This window comes from Oreochromis niloticus, unplaced genomic scaffold (genome assembly GCF_001858045.2).
Source record: "Oreochromis niloticus isolate F11D_XX unplaced genomic scaffold, O_niloticus_UMD_NMBU tig00003277_pilon, whole genome shotgun sequence".
In the NCBI taxonomy this organism is placed as follows: domain Eukaryota; kingdom Metazoa; phylum Chordata; class Actinopteri; order Cichliformes; family Cichlidae; genus Oreochromis; species Oreochromis niloticus.
The window spans coordinates 85,868-104,187 of NW_020327833.1; the positions used below are offsets into that span (position 1 = coordinate 85,868).

At 37.0% G+C, this 18,320-nt stretch overlaps 2 protein-coding genes and 1 long non-coding RNA gene across 3 annotated transcripts; all 3 read right to left on the reverse strand.

The window, feature by feature from the left end:
* Positions 1 to 1,644: 1,644 nt before the first annotated feature.
* Positions 1,645 to 5,437, reverse strand: LOC109194492 (serine/threonine-protein kinase pim-2-like). The gene is made up of 8 exons (XM_019356163.2): positions 5,305 to 5,437; positions 4,417 to 4,788; positions 3,135 to 3,229; positions 3,012 to 3,059; positions 2,675 to 2,896; positions 2,331 to 2,508; positions 2,025 to 2,198; positions 1,645 to 1,902 (listed from the first exon to the last, which is right to left on the reverse strand). The coding sequence occupies exons 1-8, from the start codon at positions 5,357 to 5,359 to the stop codon at positions 1,832 to 1,834; spliced, it is 1,215 nt and encodes a 404-aa protein (XP_019211708.1). The 5' UTR covers positions 5,360 to 5,437; the 3' UTR covers positions 1,645 to 1,831.
* Positions 5,438 to 12,101: 6,664 nt separating this feature from the next.
* LOC109200580 (uncharacterized) lies at positions 12,102 to 13,408 on the reverse strand. Its single transcript, XM_025904680.1, has 5 exons — positions 13,158 to 13,408; positions 12,963 to 13,053; positions 12,663 to 12,754; positions 12,447 to 12,516; positions 12,102 to 12,364 (listed from the first exon to the last, which is right to left on the reverse strand). Exons 1-5 carry the CDS (start codon positions 13,327 to 13,329, stop codon positions 12,187 to 12,189), a joined length of 603 nt encoding a protein of 200 aa, XP_025760465.1. The 5' UTR covers positions 13,330 to 13,408; the 3' UTR covers positions 12,102 to 12,186.
* A 931-nt stretch (positions 13,409 to 14,339) lies between these two features.
* LOC112845122 (uncharacterized) lies at positions 14,340 to 15,211 on the reverse strand. The gene is made up of 2 exons (XR_003217931.1): positions 15,057 to 15,211; positions 14,340 to 14,470 (listed from the first exon to the last, which is right to left on the reverse strand). It is a non-coding gene; the product is annotated as an uncharacterized LOC112845122 (long non-coding RNA).
* Positions 15,212 to 18,320: the final 3,109 nt, after the last annotated feature.

The following is an 18,320-nucleotide window of genomic DNA, read 5'->3' on the forward strand; positions in this document are numbered from 1 at the left end:
AGACATCACCTAATTATGCCTCTCTATTTTATGCAGTAGTATACTGGGACCACTGTGTGTTTACCTTAATTTTATTTTTAATTAACAAATTAACATAGTCTGTGAATAAGGTGACGAGATGACAAGAAACTCATATGGTACAAAGTAGGACACGTTACTAATGCCTGAAGCCACTTTGAAACATATGCTGTCTCAATCGCTGTAAACAACAGTATTAATAATATAAAAGAAACCCTGCATCAATCAAGTGAAGAATATTAAATTAAGTGTAATTTATATAGCGCCAAATCACAACAAAAGTCACCTCAAGATGCTTTTCTATACTTGTGGTTTCTCTTTGTCTATTGCAATAACTAAACTATTTTTATAAACTGTTTTTTTTTTTTTTAGCTGTTGTTACATCTGTTATTAATTTTTTTATTTAAATTATCATTATTTTTATACATATACATGCTGCTAATACAGAAGGAGCTAACTTAGCTCACCACATACGCTGGAGTAATGTCTGGCAGTTATGTTGGGCTTTTTTCTAAACTTTAAAACATTTGTACATTGCTGAGACACACAATTTTACATTGTATGCTGGCACAATAATTGTCTACAATGGGTCAATGTAATATTAATTCTGTTAGCTTTGCTATGTTAGTGTTACATTTCCGCTACACAGATACACCATTAGAAAGTTTTAACTAATGAATGTTTGTCCTGTAAAAATCTTTAAATTTTGTTGATATTTTTTGGATTTATATTGACATTAAGATGCATTTCTAGCATATTTGGAAGACATGAATGTGTGTAAATAATGATCAGGCAGAAGCGAGACATTAAACTGTCGTCCATCTCATCATTCACCTCTTTTTCATCAGCAAAAATAATCTGCTGGCAGCCCTCTCAGCAGCCTTCTGCTGAACGTCTAGTGTTGACATCGCTGGGATGTCTGTGTTCGGGCTATTTGTATTCCAAATGTGGTGTGCACATCTTTTCAGTGTCAAACTTAGAGTCAATTTAGATGTTGTTTTATTTTGCTTCTATAGGACCTGTAGTCCAATGTTTCCAGGGGGTGGAGGACATGTTTTCTGTACAGAAACACTTACATGTGGAGGACTACAGATTGATCAGCAGACATCTCCAAGATGGTGCAGGCTCTTACTGCTAAAACAAAAACGGTGGATTTGGAGCAAAAATGTCTCCAGCTTCTCACAGACTGCCAAATGTGTGCATCGACAAAGACTGTCGAGCAGTTCATACATAGACAATTGCACAAACTTTTCGGAGTTCAGCTGATCATAGCCACATTCACTTCCCCTTATAGTCAGCTCTTCACAATAAAACTTGTATACTTGTAAAAACGAAACGTATATAAAGGAAATGCTCTTTTGAACCTACACATTGTACTCGTTTTAAAAGGAATTCCAAACTTTTTCAATGTAATATTTCACATTTTACCGTGTATTTCAATGTTTTTAATATTTCAACAATGAATGACAGTTTTAACCTGGTTAGAAACAAATGAGTTAATTTATTTAAATGAATAAAGAAAAACAGGAAAATGAAAAATAACACACAAAAAAACCCTCACATGTACTGAATAAATACACTAGATCTAAACTGTGGACCTAGTTTGGGCTTCGTATAAATGTCCAGAATTGGTCATGAACAGACAGACCCAATATAACCATCATCAGGTCTATCTGATGTCAAATGTTTAGTGGGCATCAGGTGGAGACAATAGCTGATTTCAAACCCTGAATAAGGCTTATTCACTCCCCGGCCCATGTCGTTAGGTCTCACAAGGTTTGTTTTTGGTTGGATTCTGCAGCCAGGGGTGCTCCTAAATTAGTTTCAAGGTAGCTCGCTTCTCTGGCCTTCGTGTCAAGCACATCTGCAAAAAATGCTTGCAGTCTGATAGGAGAAAGGATCGAAAACAACAATCAGGATGGAAACTACAGTGATAGCTTGGAATTTGTAGGGAAATTGTTCTACACAGTTAACACCAAAACACAGCTGTCCTTCCATTGTCTCACCTTGGGACATCTCAATATTGAAAGAAACCCTCTGGCGGAGAAACTTGGAGGTGCTAAACTGTTGCTTTCCATCCAACATTTCGTACAGCAGTGTTCCCAGCTGCCAGACTGTGGTCGGGACAGCCTCGTATCTCCCGTCTGTGAAAAACTCTGGAGGAGCAAAATCTTCGGTTCCTCCAAAGCAAAGACAGGAAGAAAGCATGAGGACCAGGGTCAGACTAAATAGGACCAGGGTCAGACTAAATATGAAAAATCATCACTCCACAATTCAACAGATGAATCAAGAGAAGATGACGAATGCCATACCAGAGAATTCAGAGTATGGTTGTTCTTGCACCAAGCAGCCACAGCCAAAGTCAATGACTCTAACACGATGTTCATGGGAGCCAGTTTCAACAAGTAGGTTTTCCACTTTGATGTCTCGATGGAAAACACCGTTGCGAAGCATTTGTATGGCTGCATCTACCATCTGTTTCATGATGTTCTGAAACACAAAGAGAAACAATTACAGAGTTGAAGAAGAGCCTGATTCCTGTTAGTGTGGTAGCTATCAAACAAACAAACTCTTTGCAGCTTCTCTGGAATAGTCTAAATACCCCTCAAAGTCATAAAACTAAAAAAAACAACCTTCCTTCACCCAGCTTCAGTACCTTAGCAATGTCCTCCTGCAGGGCCCCACCATTGATCTTCATGTAAGTGAGCAGGTCCACACAGGGGACTGGTCTCTCCATTACAAGAAGAACCTCTTCCGCAAGATCATACCAGTCCAGTATGGAGACGGCTGCAGATTTCCCTACAGAAGATGGTCCACTACCCACTGTCACCATTAGTAGAACTTCCAGTGGAACCATAGAAGTTTTCCCCCGGAAGCGCTAAAAAAGAAGAAATGTGAAAGAGTGGATGAGTTTTTCTGTGTGGTTTCCTCATTTGATTTCCACAGCAAAGGAACAAGAAGGTGAAACATCTTTAACACTACAAGTCACTCACCACTTGTTCACGCTGTACATCATCTTTGTTGATGTGTTTGATCACCACCTACAGGCCAGTCAGTAGTATTTTGGTTATTACAGGCAATGGTAAGAGAGATATATCATTAAGAGTTGTACTCACTGGTAAATTATCTGTTTTTCTTCTCCCAGCATAAACAGAACCAAAGCCTCCTTCCCCGAGCATTTCAAGCTCTTCGTATTTGGCCTCAAAGAAGGCTACACAGACAGAGAGAGATACATATTTTCGCATGTTAACTTCGGATAATGTGGGATAAATGGAACAAATATCTTGTTGTTTTCTCACGCGTAGCACAACGTAGGAAATAGTACATTTCTAAATGTTTTCACTACTAGAAATACTCAATTTGGTTTGTTTAGCTGAAGCAGGTAACTGGAAAGAGTGTAGAAGGAAGCTCAACAAGGCAAGTATTAGCATTTCAGAGTATTTACTTTGTTGCTGTAAGAAGTAGGGCAGGGCAATATGGCCACAAATATTTATCACGATACATATTTGAAAATTTGCGATTACGATACAACTGACGATATAATTGATGCGAGACAAAATACTTTACAACTCCACAACTTTATTAGTGCAAAAAAACCCATCAATTTATTTTCACTTAAACAAGCAGCTGTTTTTTATGTGCATTAAAGCTATATAAAAATGTAATAGTGCAAATGCAAATTCCACCATGTGCGTATGAAAACAAAGGCACTGCGCATGTGCATTTATTCTATCGCGATATTTCATTTTCTTATCATTGCCTAATATTGTATTGGTATTACCGTAAACGGAATAATATGACATGCTACTTTTGAGATTGAAGTGATTAGGTCTCATTAAATTTAAATCTGTTATTGTTAACAAAACATTTCTTAAACAAAAGAGAAAATTGCACATCCTCTCACAATATTTCAACTCCTCGGTACACAGCTGCATCATGGAGTTTAGCCATTTTTATACATTTGTGTCTGAGTCAGTATGTTAGGGCTTCCTGATGTTAAATAGAGCGGCGATTATATCGTATACATTGTTTAGTATTTTGTATCAAAGTGATTAAAAAGTTTCCATCAGCTACTAAAGAGCTGGAAGTTAAACCCAGCTCCACAACACTGTTGGTGTGTCCCACTGTGGAGGAGACTGATATTACAACTAGGAAATGACTGCATACTAGCACCGCTTACTGACCTAACACACCGGTTCTGAAAATGACTGCTGTTTGCATGACGTTGCTATAATTGCCATTAGTGAAAGACACTGGAAAAAGGCTTAAAACTCAATGAAGAATTTGCAAACCTAAAAGCAACAAAACAAACTTAAGCTACCTTAAATCCTAAATCCACAGCCTAACCATACAGTTTGGTCCTATATAGTCATCTACCACTGATCTTACTTAGTTTACCTCTGTTTCTGTTGAATGGGAGGGACGTGTTCCCACTGTTGTAAATGGGAGCTGATTGACTGCTGCATCCTGGCGAGGGCTCACAGTCATTTTCCCTGGTTGCCTGTCTAGATGTTTCTGTTCCTGGCAGCTGCTTAGTTCTGTCCTCCTCATGTGATTGTCTGATACTGGTGCCTCTCTCCTGTCTTTTAGCTGGTGTCTCTCTCGAGGTGCTGGCCTTTCTTTTCACACCCTTTACTGGCACAGTGTCTACTGCCAACTGAGCAGGTCCACAGCCACTCCTCAGCCTTTTTCTAGGTGACTCTGATGCAGTGCTGGCTTTCCTCTTTTTTTCCAAGCTACATGTGGCTTTAGTGGTGCTGCCACGGCTCTCTATAAATCAGATAATCCCAGTTATTATCAAGCTGATGACAGCATGCAGTTTGATTTCCATTGAACCAAGTCTGTGTGATGTTCAGTGCCACTTTGTAAAATGGTGAACATTAAAACTAACTATATGACAAAGATATGACATTATATTTGTAATATAACAACACTCAAAAGTACAGAGAGGTGTTTTTGTCCTTTAACTTAGTCTACACAACCAGGCTTTAAAGTCACAATAACATCATACTGCAAATAGTAAAAAAGTAAAGACTCCAGCAGAAAATTAAGAATACAGTTGATCCGTTTCCAATAACAACCAGTTGTATTTTCAATGCAAAGAAGAAAAATGCACTTTTCTGCACAAAAACCAAGAAAATGATGCTAACTGCAAATAAATAAAAAAAATACTTAAAATAAAATTATTTGCATTTGAAAATCTTTAATGTACAAATACACTAAATTACAGACATAAAACTCAGTTTGAAGCTGTCTGCAGTGGATGAAAATCAGAGGGTGACTTACCTGAGCTTCTATCAGAGGGCACGAGATCTACACTGTTTATTGTCTCAGAGACCATCTTCTTGGTAAATTTGCACAATCACACTTTGAGAAAATGCTTGACTTTAAATATATCGATGCTAAGTTGAGCTTTTCTGACGTTGCTGTGCTGCAGTGAGTGAACTGTGTGTTCTGAGTTGCTATGTTTTAAAGGTGATGACTCGGGTTCCATTCCGTGAGTTCACAAATACACAAGATTGAACAATGCAAAGGAAGAAAACAAACACTTATTTCAAATATTTTTATTAAAAGGTCTTAAGGAGTCAAAAGATGAATGATAAACATACTGGGTTGGGTTCTTTTCCAAATTTAACACTGTAAATCCCTCAGTACACAGAAACTGTATGAAATGGCCACAAACAGAAATACATGCATACAGAATACAAGTATGAAGAGTTTACACACTTTTATGAAATGAAATTTCTATTCTCTATTCTTCTTTCACAAATAAAAAGAAATCTACATTTTAAAGTTTCACAGATGTAGTTTTTGGAAGATGGGGTCAACAGAAATACTGTTCAACTGAATATCAGCATTTCACATGGCAAATATTTTCTGTGAGCAACAGCTGCATATTTACACATCCAGAAGTGTTAGCTTTCATTTGGTGTTTTGATTCTGTCTATTTGATGAGTGTAATATCAGTTAGCGCTTCTGCTACCCCTGCTTTGGTCTCCTCTGGTCTCAGAATAAATAAATGCAACACAGAGTTGACAATGACATCAATTTTGCTTCTACAAGAACACCTTTCTAAATACAAATCTGCTAATCTTAAAACTTTGACCAAACCAGAGTTTACCAAGTCTTCTTCAACAACTCAGGCCTTAAAAAAGAGGAATAACCAGGCTGAATGTCTTTCCTTAGGAAAAGAAATAAACCAAAAGTCACTTTAAAAAGTGTAGCATCTGACACATCACTGCTGTTAAGTGATAAAATATTTTTCTCCTCGTTTTCTTTTTTTTTGCTATATTTGTCACACAGTTTTCAGATAATCAAACAAATTTTAATCTTACACAAAGAAACCCTGGAAAATACCAAAAGTAGTTTTTAAGTTATGATTTCATTGATTAAGTGGAAAAAAAAGTTATCCAAACCTACTTGGTCCAGAGTGAAAAGGCTGTTGCCATCTGTTTCAATCATGCAATTATTATTTCAATTAACTACATTTATTTGGGGAAGTTGACTAAATTTCATAAGCCACACCCAGTCCTAAATACTGCCAGATCTGTTAAATCAAGAAATCTCATAAAAAATGACTAAATAAAATAAAAAGCCATTGTCTTTACAGCGATTATATGGCTTCTACCTGCTCGGAGCTCTCCTCTCTCTGTGGCTCACACTTCCTGATGTTTGCAAAAAGATTCTTCTTTCAGACCAGTTGTGCTTCAGATATTAGTTTGTGCTTTTACGTGTTAATGATTTTGTTTACTGTTTTATTCAAAAAAGAAATCCAGAAAATGCTTTGGGATTGTTTTCCTGGGTTCTGTTGTTCAAATTTTTAATATCTCCTACTTTACTGTGTGGTGGGGACATCAGGTGAGTAAGTGCTGACATTTGAGTGCTTGACTTGGTTTTGTGCTCATTGACAGAAAAGCAGCTTTCACAAAGATTAAACTATCTACATATCTGCAGTCTCAACATGCTCAAAAGAAGGTCCGCAAAGGGCCTCCAGCACCAAAGTCAAGTCCTATGAAGAGATGCCAGGCCTAACAAGAGGTCTCAGCCTGCAAACTCCTGTCACAACAAAGGGATGTGCACCACGTTAAAGCCAATATGAGAAGCAGATATAGCTGCCAAATAAAGCTTGTTGGTAGACAAAGAAAGACTCTTATCCAACAGCTCCTACAGCATTGTCAGAACATCTGCAATAGAGCCCTGGAACAGGATAACATTTGGGTCCTGGCACCACTGCTTAAAAGCTTTTATCTCTGAAAAACCATACAAGCTTTTAGCACATGAAGGCTTAGCATTTTAAATACTTGCGAACACTCTTTGGGGCAAACTCGTTGCTCACAAGGTAAGCATGCAGCCACCAGTGCTCTTGGCCTGGTTGAATCTCCTCCCTTCCCACCTGATAGAAGAAGGTCCCTGTGGAGAGGAAGCTGCCAGGCCCTCACTTCCAACAGTTAAGATAACTTCAAGATTTCACTTCACTCACAGCCTATCTCCTGCATAGATAAACTTAACATCATGAAAATAAATAATGCATCTTGACTGTCTTTCTGACTCCCTCAGGATAGTTTTTTGGGAGTGTCGAAGCCAACGGTTGCTGAGAGCATGGAGCAAATCTTTCAGTTTTTTTTTAAACCTCACTAAAAAAATCTCACAATGATTCGTTTTCTTCCTGCTGTCTTTTTTGCTTAAGCTTTAATGTTGACATACATTGTCAACCTGAACATCCTGAACAACACAAAATGAGAGAAAACACAATGAAGTGTGTTTGCAGAATTTCTTTTTCTTCTTAGAAGGAATCTGTAACACAATGTTTTTTTGATATTTATAATAGAAAATAGTGGTTCTGCTGTTTTCCCTCTTTTTCTTAAAGCATGAAGCGTACATAACAACAAGACACTCAAATTACACATAAACATATGTGAGGAGAAAAGGTCTTTAAGTATATACCTTAAATATAACCACTGATCACTTGTTCCAAGTATGACCTAAGGCCTTGTAGTTGGGAGGCTTTTCTTTCATTATAGTCTTTCAGCACCATCTTCTGGTGAGTTTGTTCAAATATTCCTGGCTGTAGTCGCCAGTAAGTCGTGTTCAAAGTAATATTTCTTTGGTGCAAAAAAAAAAAAAAAGTGCTATTTTTTCCCACTTTGAAGTGACCGGGAATGATTTTTCCATATTTCCCGACACAGAAAAACTTGATTAAGCAATGATGAAGCAGCAGCTGAAGCCTGTGTGTAAATAAATGTTTAATGCTCAAAAAGAGGCACTAAAAACAGGAAGTTATGAATCTGGTCTATAAAGATATCTGGCATAAATTACACCTTGACACAAGACTGCACATCCATTCAAGTATAAAAACACAAAGTATAAATAAAATCAAAGAATGCAGGTTTAGTGCAAATGATGTAAAAACAGTCACACAGACAACAGACAATATGGACTGGAATACACATACACAAAGAACTACTGTGAAAAAAGATCAAAATGAGCCCCACACAGACAACAAAACCAGCTGGGAAACATGCAAACAAAATCAAAACGCAAAGCACACAAAGAGTCCAGAAATGGAGGGAAGCATGAAAAAATAAGATACAAAAAACCCCCTAAAAAATAAAACAGACAGAAGAATTCACTGCACGGACAAAAGTAGATACTGGACACTGACACTGAACTATGCATAATTCAAAATGCTGCATGGTACAGTGGCTAGCATTTTTGCCTCACTGCAAGAAGGTCGTGGGTTTGAATCCAGTCTGGCCTTTTATTGTATATTCTCCCTGTGTTTTCATGAGTTACGTCAGGGTACTCTGGCTTCCTTCCACAGTTCAAATTCAAGTATCATGTTAGATTAACTGATGGTTCTAAACTTGACCGTAGGCGTGAATGTGAGTATTAATGGTTTGCTGTCAATCGGTCCCTTTGACCGATTGACCTACTGTTCGGAGTGTACCCTGCCTCTTGCTCCATACCAGACCTATTTACATTTAAGTTTATTATAAAAAGATAATCAAAGACAAAATATCTTATAAAAATATATTTTGTCAATACTAGTTTTGGTGATGGGTTCTTAGATGCATAACAAATATTCATTTGTTTTATCAGCTGAGCAGAGAAATCTCAAAATAGACTCACCATTAGACCATAAACCAAGAGGCCAAACCAGAAGTACATGGAAATCAGAGTGTATGTCCTTTCACTTCTGCAAGGAGGCTTACATTTTAGTTACAGACTGTTAATCTAATACCTCTGTTACATAATACCTCCAGTACCATGTGTTTAAGTGTCACACAAGGATGGAACTGTAAGCAACAACAAAGTGCAAAGTTGTTTATATGCATGGTTTTCACAAAAGAAGACATGAATTACATTTGTTTAAAAGGAAAACACATTTTAAATACAGTTTTTAATCTGTAAAGAGAATGACTGAAACTTATTGTTTCTGCAGAGCACAGGAATTCCTTTACATAGTCAATGCCTGTATGTCATCATATGCAGGCATCTTGTTGTTACTTCCTCTCACAAGTTGAGAGAGAAAACCACCCTTTAGGAGTGCAAATATGATACCAAGAAGCATATTTGCACTCGCACTTAAGGGGCTGTTTGTTGTTACCACCTTATTAATCAGAACTGAGTATCTTGTTGTTGTTCTGTTGTGTTGCTTGAATTGTTCACAGAAAAATCACTCATTTCTGGATCCTCTGTTCCAACAAAAGCAGGGTTGAGTATTTCACATGTGTATGAATACACTTTGTTGCGCTCCTGAACAGGTAATTCCGCATAAGGGTAGTTGTGAGCGAGGTCAATCTCCTCCATACTTAAGCTGTGTGTTCCTGTAACACTCCAGAGATCATCGTCACGATTTACCAATAAGTCCTGCATCCTGACTGTGTCCTCTTTCTGGCTTCCCCAGGACAGTTTCTTGGGAATGCTGAAGCCAGTGGTTGCTGAATTACCCATGATACCAAGGAGCAAATCTGTAAATTAAAAAGAAGAAAACAACAAACCACTAGTAAATAAATACATGTATGAATGTATGAGTGAAGAATTTGCAGAACAGAGTTTTGTTTTTGTTTTACCTGGTCACTAAAACAGCTGCTGGGTCTTTCTACTGAAGCACGAATGCTGAATGATGGCTGATCTGGTCTATTTTAAAGGCCTGACCGTGTCTGTTATTGATGGAACATTTAAGAGTCATCAAACAGTAACAATTGAAGTGTATCTCATAGTAGTTAACATAAACCAATCAATCAATCAATTACTGGAAATGCGATCACCATTTTAAAGGTTTTGAAATCTTGATGAAATAACCAAAACAAACAGTTTTTAGTTGTGAGGTTTAAGTTTATGTATTCTCCAGAAAGTTTATTTCATTTTGATGTGGTCATATGTCATAAAGTTTAATAAAATAGGCACATTTATCACCTGACATTGAACTCTGCAAAAAAGAAAATATTTATTACACTATGGACCACTATGGACTTCATTTTAAGTGACATATGAATGAATCACTGCATTGACCCTTTTCCTTTGATTAATTTTTTTTAAACACCACTTGTTCTTGAGTAAATCAAATTAAAAGTAAATTCATTTTTTAATAAGTTTTATTATAAAAAATGACAAAGTAAGATTAGAAGTTAACATGTTTTAGTCCAATACCTGTCCGAAGTAATAATTTTCACCTAGCAACTGAACCGTAGTGGACTTAACTGTGGGATCTTCTGATCTTTAATGTATTGTTTGATATTTTAAAATGGAAAACTGCAATTCTGGCTTTTTTTTTTTTTTTTTTTTAGCAGTGCTTAAATGGTAAATGTGATCACTCAAAAGAAGACACTGACTTACACATAAACATATGGGATGTGAAACAGTCTTCAAATAGTATATACCATCAGTATAAATCTTTCCACATGAGTTTCTTTTATGATTTTTTATGGGCAAAGACAGGAGGATGAGAGGGGCAACAAGGACACAACCCCCCCCCCCCAAAAAGAAGTGGTTTAGATGGCCCCTGATTTATCCTCTCATCTTTTCTGACCTTTTTTTCACTAGTTTTAAGTTTGAGTAGGGTCAGTGTCACTGAGCATGAGGTGATAACCTGGACCCGCCCTACAGAGGTTGCATAGTCCAACTTCTCCAGGATGACACACACACACACACACACACACACACACACACACAGTTGATGATCATTTGTATTGCACTGTCATTTTCTGGTCCGTACTAATATTTCAGTGAGTACTGAAGGAGGCCAGTTTATTTAAGGATCTTTGTTCTTGCTGTCTGTGGTAACTTATGTTTAAAATAAGCTTTCTTTGGCACAACCAATTGCTTCCAATCAACTGGGATAAATAAAAATATCTTCTGCACCTACACAGACCCTCGAACTGAACATCTGAGCTGGTGGTTAGGATTGTGGAAAAGAAAATAAGTTAGTCTGAATTATATGCCTTGTAATTAAAATGAAGAGTTTTAATTTAGCATCTACTTTAAATACATATCTTGAAAGGAGTGACACAGACTTTTAAAACAATTGGATTCTGGCTAAACCTCAACAAACATGTTTGTATTGAGGGTAATGTAAAAAGTGGAGTCATTTCAGCCATGCCAACAATCAGCGTACTCTATCTTATTATTGATTTTTTTTTTCTTGTTGATTTTTTAGCTCCTTAGAGCACAGCACATTTCTTGGTTTTTATCTCGATGGTTGTTGCTGATTAATGAATAAACAGACCAGACCAGGGTGACCAGATCACAACACACTGCCATGAGATGAGAGATAAGCATCCAGTCTAGTCCCACATAAAGTGGGAGATGTGATCACCCATATCTGTTAGGCTGTTTGTAAGCATTGATACCATTTATTTGTAATGCACATTTAATTAACTCACAATGTAGTTAATATAAGTTTTAAAATTTACACGCTTTCCTGAGTATTTTCTCCAGTTAAAACATTAACAGCTACTATGTGTTAAATGTCATTTTTTATAAAGAGGATAGGCAACGCTTGTGCTGTTGTTCAATAACTAATCACAAAAACAATAGCGATAAAACAGCTAATAAACATATTTAGTAACTTGACAACTTTGTAATTATTGCAAAACTTTAATGGTAATTTTTCAAAGCACATTATTTGATCAGACAAACAAAAGTACAAAACAGAACTTCTCTTACTTACAATATTTTACAAAGAAATGTGAATGACAGATGACAGGAAAACTGAGATATAATATGTATGTGGTATAAGATGAATATAGCACTAGGATTTTTCTTTTTCCTTGACTCCGACCTGACCGCAGCTGGTCTTCCACATATATTACATGTTGGCGTATACTGATTCATCCCAGTCAGTCTGCACAGAAAAGACTGCTTAGTTCACTCCAGTCTTTGACGCATGATTAGATTAAATTTTAAAAAATACAAACTTTACCTACCTCCATGTTCCCATACACACTGTCATTGGTGTAAATGTCATTGCAATGGACATCCTCATAGTTCTCCTTCCTGTACAAAGAATGCAAAAAGCAAAGAAGTTTGTGTTTTTCCTCTACACACAAATTATATCAAATATTCATCATCATGTTTAATAATGAATAAAGTGTGTTTTGTTTTGGGTTTTTTTTTTTTTAACTGATTTGAAGAATTAAAACCTTTTTGTTTGAGCATAACGAGGGGCTCCGCAGGTCTGTCTGACCTCATGGTGCTTAAGTCAGATTTTGGTGTGCCATCTGATTGCCCCCTGCTGAAATTTGAAACATCAGGAGAAAAACTAAGACTTTCCAAAAATATAACAAAAATATAACATTACCATAACATCACAACAACAATTAGAAGCAGATAAATATTGTTTTATTTTATGATCATATTTAAAACAGGTATTGACATTTTACATGACTTGAACTTATACCTGTTAATGTTTTATGGTGTGTAACTTATCCTTAACAACCTACCATCTTTTAACAGTTCCCACTCCAATGGCTATCAGAATTATCAGAAAAATCACACCTGCTCCAGAGGCTATGAAAATATTCTGCATGTTGTCTGTTCAAAAAGAAAACACATTGAATATTTTTTGTTTTGCCATGTAAATATAGAGTGATAATAATCTATGCTGTTTTCTTGAGATTCAAAGTTTTTTTTCTTACCATTAGCAGGTAACGATAGTGTGAGATTAGCATTTCCCAATGTGTTGTTTGCCAGGCAGTGCACAAACTTGAAGGACCCAAAGTCTGTCTGCAGAGTCCCAGTAGTAACAGAGCCATTTTTCTCTAATTTGGTGATTTGCAGGACTCTGTCACCAAGAACAAAATGGACCATGCTGGGAGGCCTGGACTGTACGATGCAATCACACTTTACTATGCCGTTATATGAGGAACACTTAGAGTAAGTCTCAATGTCAGGGCATCTGTTAGACAGCAGATATAATTAGCATCTACAGATAACCATACATTATTTTATATGTTTGAATGAAAAGAAAAATCTCTTCTGTTGTTATATTTCTTGTATTGTTTACTTACATAACACATTGAGCTCACGGTGCTTGATCTGACTCGTCCTTCCTCATTGACAGCAGTGCAGTACACGGCCTCTGAGTGTCTGGAGACATTTGACATTGTGTAGGTTTGTCCCTTATTCAGCAGAGCTCCAGTTTCACTGTGCCACTCATAGCTGCTGACAGGGTTTGCATCACTGGAGCACTTCAGGTGTGCAGTTTCTCCCTCATTCACATCTGACTGGTACTCAACCTTCACATTCACTGGAGCATCTGCATAGAAACATTTAACCCTTAATGTTACTGTGCAGCATTTTAGTTTATTTTTCATACATTCAGGTCAAAGCTGAGCTTGTTTCAATACTCTGACATGATGTAGCAATAAAGAAAACTTCAGAAACCAAAGGGATAAACATAAATGTTATGACAAAATACTGAAGGTAATGTCACATATCAACCAGAAACATTTTATGATTTTTTTTCTGTTCAGATTTTTTTAAAACATTTAATTTTCAGTCTCTTTGGTTTCATTATTACATTTTTTCCCCCGATAAAAAAACAACAACTAAAAATATAAAACTATGTCCCGTCTTTAAAAGTTCTTACTAAATTACAGCATTTACAATATTAAAGGATTCTTTTTTAACATGTTTTACATGTTTTTAAAGCTGCACACTTATTTTACTTTAATGGTCTTGGATGTTTCCGCTGCTTTCCTCCGTGGTATGTTACCCTGCATTGTAAAGGTTTGTTGTGATCAGTGCGGTCTGAGTGAAAGGTCAGAGTAGATGTTGCTTTCCACTGGCCATTTGAAGATTCTGTGTCTAAAATGTCGCTCTCCAGAGTGACTCCAGTGGAAATCAGGTGGATATGTGGGGCAGGAGTGAGACACAGAGCAGAATGCAGATACAGTTTGACCCTCCTTTACCTCTTCTTGCACAAAGAAATCAGTGGGATTTGGTTCACCTGTTTAAACAAGAACACATGAACATCATATGACTACTGTAATGCAACACATGGCTTGGCGCATGTGCAGTTGATGTCATCTTTTATGAAGACTGGGCTTGTCTTTATTGATAAAACATGAATAAGAGTTCATTGAGGTGACCAACACAAAAACATTAGATTTTTAACAAAATCTAAGAAGGAAAAATGCGGGACAGAAAACATAAGAAAGGTATTTCCTGCCTCATTTGGGTTGTTGTCCACAGAATAAATAAATAAATAATTTCTTTTGCTTAAAAATATAGATAAAAAAAGTAGGGGCTTCATTTGGCATGATTTTCTTACTGTGTCTGCACTTTTCCCAACCAAACTATATTTTGTAAAAAATTAAAACTTCTTAACTGGGTGGTAACATCACACATCTGCTTAAAGAAAAAAAAAGTAAAGTATTAAGGCTATTTTAATACCACAAATGAGGAACTTAACTTAAAATTAATATTAACTGAACACATCTCTTTCTGAAAATAAAAAGCCTGGAAATAAAGAAAGGCTTATGAGACCTACAAAATGTAATTTTATTGTCAGTATTCACTCACATTTTACTTACCGATCATTGAAATAGAGACTTTGTTATTGAAGTAGGAAAACATGTTTGGACCGTCTAGTTCAATCCTGAAAAAGAAAGGCCCTCCATCACTTTGCTCAAGATTTTCAATCATCAGAGAACAGTTTTTCTTGCTGAGGTCGCCAAGAATTTTTGTTCGTCCCTATACTTCTCCACAGTGTTAGACTGAGTTGGATGATAGATGACACGGTCATCACTCCTCCAAATCCCTGTGAATGTATGGACCGTTATATCTGGGTAGTTATAAGAGCAGGGGATCACCACACATGAGCCAAGGAGACCTTCCACTGAGGACGGCACATCAACTGTCCAGGATGATTCCGTTTGAGTGGCTGCAATAAATTGCACAATAAAATGGAGTGAAGTGAGGCACAGAAACAGGACAATCGATAAGAGAAAGAACGCTTAAAGGCATGAAACAAAATGCACATTCCCTGAATTAGTTCTAGAACTTCTGAAAATAAATTCATACAAAACGCAGGACATATCATACCTTTGAAGCAAATGCATATGAAAAACACGAGCCACTGTAAGCATCTCGTCTTCTAAAAAAAAAAGACTGTGTGGGTGCTTTCATTTCCTCCAGGGTAGAAGTGAAAAGTTTGGCTTCCTTCCTGCTTGTATTAGCCATTGCGTTCACTTTACCACAAAGTCTCATGCATGTATAATGGGGAAAGCTTGTTTTATTAATTTATCAATGGAGTCTTCACTGCATTGATTAGTAGTTTTAACACTTCTACAGAGTGTTAAACTGTAGCTTGTTAGTATAAGCTCAGTTTTCAAAGTTCACTTTAGGCTAAATAAGACGAGTTATGATAAAAATGTGTGTGTTTTTCTTCAGTGAACACCCCCCCCCACACACACACACACAAAGCAATAGATCACAAACTATGAGACCAACAAAGCCGCAAAGGACAGGCTTTACAGTATATAGCTGTTTATAAGCATGCTTACATTTTACAGACCATGTATGATATACGCAGTATAATGTATAGAAGCATCAGTAAGCAATGTGTGTCAAATACAACAGCAAATTACCAAAGCATCAATTAAAACAGTACACTGTGTCGTGTGTTTAACTGGTTCTTACACAATCCCAAAAAGGAATAAAATTGTTTTGCTTTCATTTCACAGAAAAAGTTGTTAGTTTTAAATTGACGTGTTAAACTGGCGCGTCCTCATTTCCTCTTCACATTTTGAGAGAAGAGACAACTCACATACTTGTACTAGCAGCACCAAGGCTGCTTTTGTTTATGCATCACAACTAGGTTTCTTCTTGTGGAGCTGTTAATGTTAAATGGCCACATAGTCATTTATGGATCCTCGTTTAGAAAAAGTTTTTCACACATGTATGGATACACCTTGTTGCCACAAAAAGAGAAGGAAAGCTAAGAGTGTGGAATGTGTAATATGTGTATGTTATGTGCAATGTGTTATGATTGGCAGATGATGGACAGAAGGAGGTTAAATATACTGTGTGTCAGGACACTAGTTGGAAGGGAAGCAAGGGCAGAAGTATTGGATGTTGATTTGATAGGTAGAGAAATAGAGTAGCAGTTATGTTGATTGTATGCGAATACAGATGTTGCTGGAAATCAAAGGTATATTGAATGCTGTCAGAGAGTATGCTCCACAACTTGGATGTCAGTTTGAAGACAGGTGAATTACTAAGTAAGTTAAAAGAAGTGACTGCCTTGTACATATACTAGGATTCTGTGTCCACTCTCCTCTGCTCTTCTCCCTCCACACCAGGGGTGTCGAACTCATTTATATGCCGGGGCACATACAGCCCACTTTGAGCTGAAGTAGGACAGGCCAGTAAAACTCCAGTGTAAAGTTGCACATTTAACAGTTGTTCTAAATGATTAAAAAAAAGCTGCTGTAAGAGAAAAAAGAAATATGTCAGTACGTCTTGTAGGTGTGAAATTGTAAAACATAAATGTTTAAAATTAGAGAAAAAGTTCTGGTAGCTCATTGACTAGACTGACCAGTTTATGTTTGTTTGTTTTTTTTAAACTGTAATTGTAAAAAACTGAAATTTCTAAAGGGAAAAAATAAACAACACAAATTTTCTGTCACAAAGTTACAGAGGTTTCATTGCTTTTGCAATTTGCCATAATTTGTGAAAGCTAAAATTGTTGAATAGCAGTGGAATAGCAGAATTTCAATACCGACCTTCTTGTCCGAGGTCACTTTTTGAAAAAAACAAACTGTATGCAACGATAGACTGGCATGTAAAAAGCAATGAGAAATAGAGCTGTGCAGGAAGTGCGAATTTATCATGGTGGAAGCAAGACAGCCAAAGTAAGAGGGAATTCATGACAGTGTTTTTCAAACATGGAGCATAGCTTTGGTCATCTTTGGTTACTTTGATGACATGGTTATCTATGTTTCTTTTTTCGCTCTCTGTCTCTGTGTTGTGTTTCCCATTTTTTTGGCAGTCTTTGTCTCACATGCATTGTGTTCAGTATCGCTTCCCCTGTCTCTTTTTGTCATGTTATGATTTGTTCCTCGTGTCTTCCCACCTGTTGCACATCCCCTCATTATCCTGTGTGTGTGTATTTAAGTCATCAGTCTCCCTCTGTTCTTTGTCATGTCATCCACTTTTGCTGTCTCTCCTGGTTTATCCCAAGTTCCTAGTTTCAGTTCCCAGTTCTTAGTTTTTGTAGTTTATACTTACATGATTTTGTTGGAAGTACAAACATCACGTATAAAAGCTGCCTCCGTTAATTCTTTTGTCTCAGAGTCCTGCATTTGGGTCCTACTTCTGTCTGCCATGCAGCACCACTGTGACAGTGAATTGTTGGGTTGTTGTTATTCAGCCTGGTTCTGTGCCCTTTTTAACCTTGAGCACCTCCCTTTAAACATCTCTGCACGGCCCTGGTCAGAATACACCAGGGAGCACAGGTGACCTAGATCAGAGTAACAAGAAAAGGGAAACGGAACCGATCACAATGCACACAGCACAAGAGACTATCTAAAGAGACAGGAACAGAGAAAGACCCAGATTCCAGACACATCACCTTGACACAGGAAATGAGTAAACACAGAATAACAGGCAAACCAGACAATCATAGAAACAGGGGAAAGAGTAGACCCGGAGACATGAGCAGGGCAAAGATTAAGATAACTAAATATTGCAAACTAATAGTGACTTGACTGACACATACATGCACACTTCATACATCAAGTTACTTTTTGCACAATCCACTGTCATTTTGGCACTTTTCTTATGCACTGTTATGT

Excerpts from the sequence above, each read along its gene's own strand:
- LOC109194492 (XM_019356163.2), bottom strand. The coding sequence starts at position 5,359 with ATGGTCTCTGAGACAATAAACAGTGTAGATCTCGTGCCCTCTGATAGA. Across the intron at positions 4,789-5,304 it reads GCCCTCTGATAGAAGCTCAG|AGAGCCGTGGCAGCACCACT; the intron begins GTAAGTCACCCT and ends TCTGATTTATAG. Across the intron at positions 3,060-3,134 it reads GAAAAACAGATAATTTACCA|GTGGTGATCAAACACATCAA; the intron begins GTGAGTACAACT and ends ACTGGCCTGTAG.
- LOC109200580 (XM_025904680.1), bottom strand. The coding sequence starts at position 13,329 with ATGGTCCATTTTGTTCTTGGTGACAGAGTCCTGCAAATCACCAAATTA. Across the intron at positions 12,517-12,662 it reads CGTTATGCTCAAACAAAAAG|GAAGGAGAACTATGAGGATG; the intron begins GTTTTAATTCTT and ends TTCTTTGTACAG. Across the intron at positions 12,365-12,446 it reads GTGTGTATGGGAACATGGAG|ACTGACTGGGATGAATCAGT; the intron begins GTAGGTAAAGTT and ends TTTTCTGTGCAG.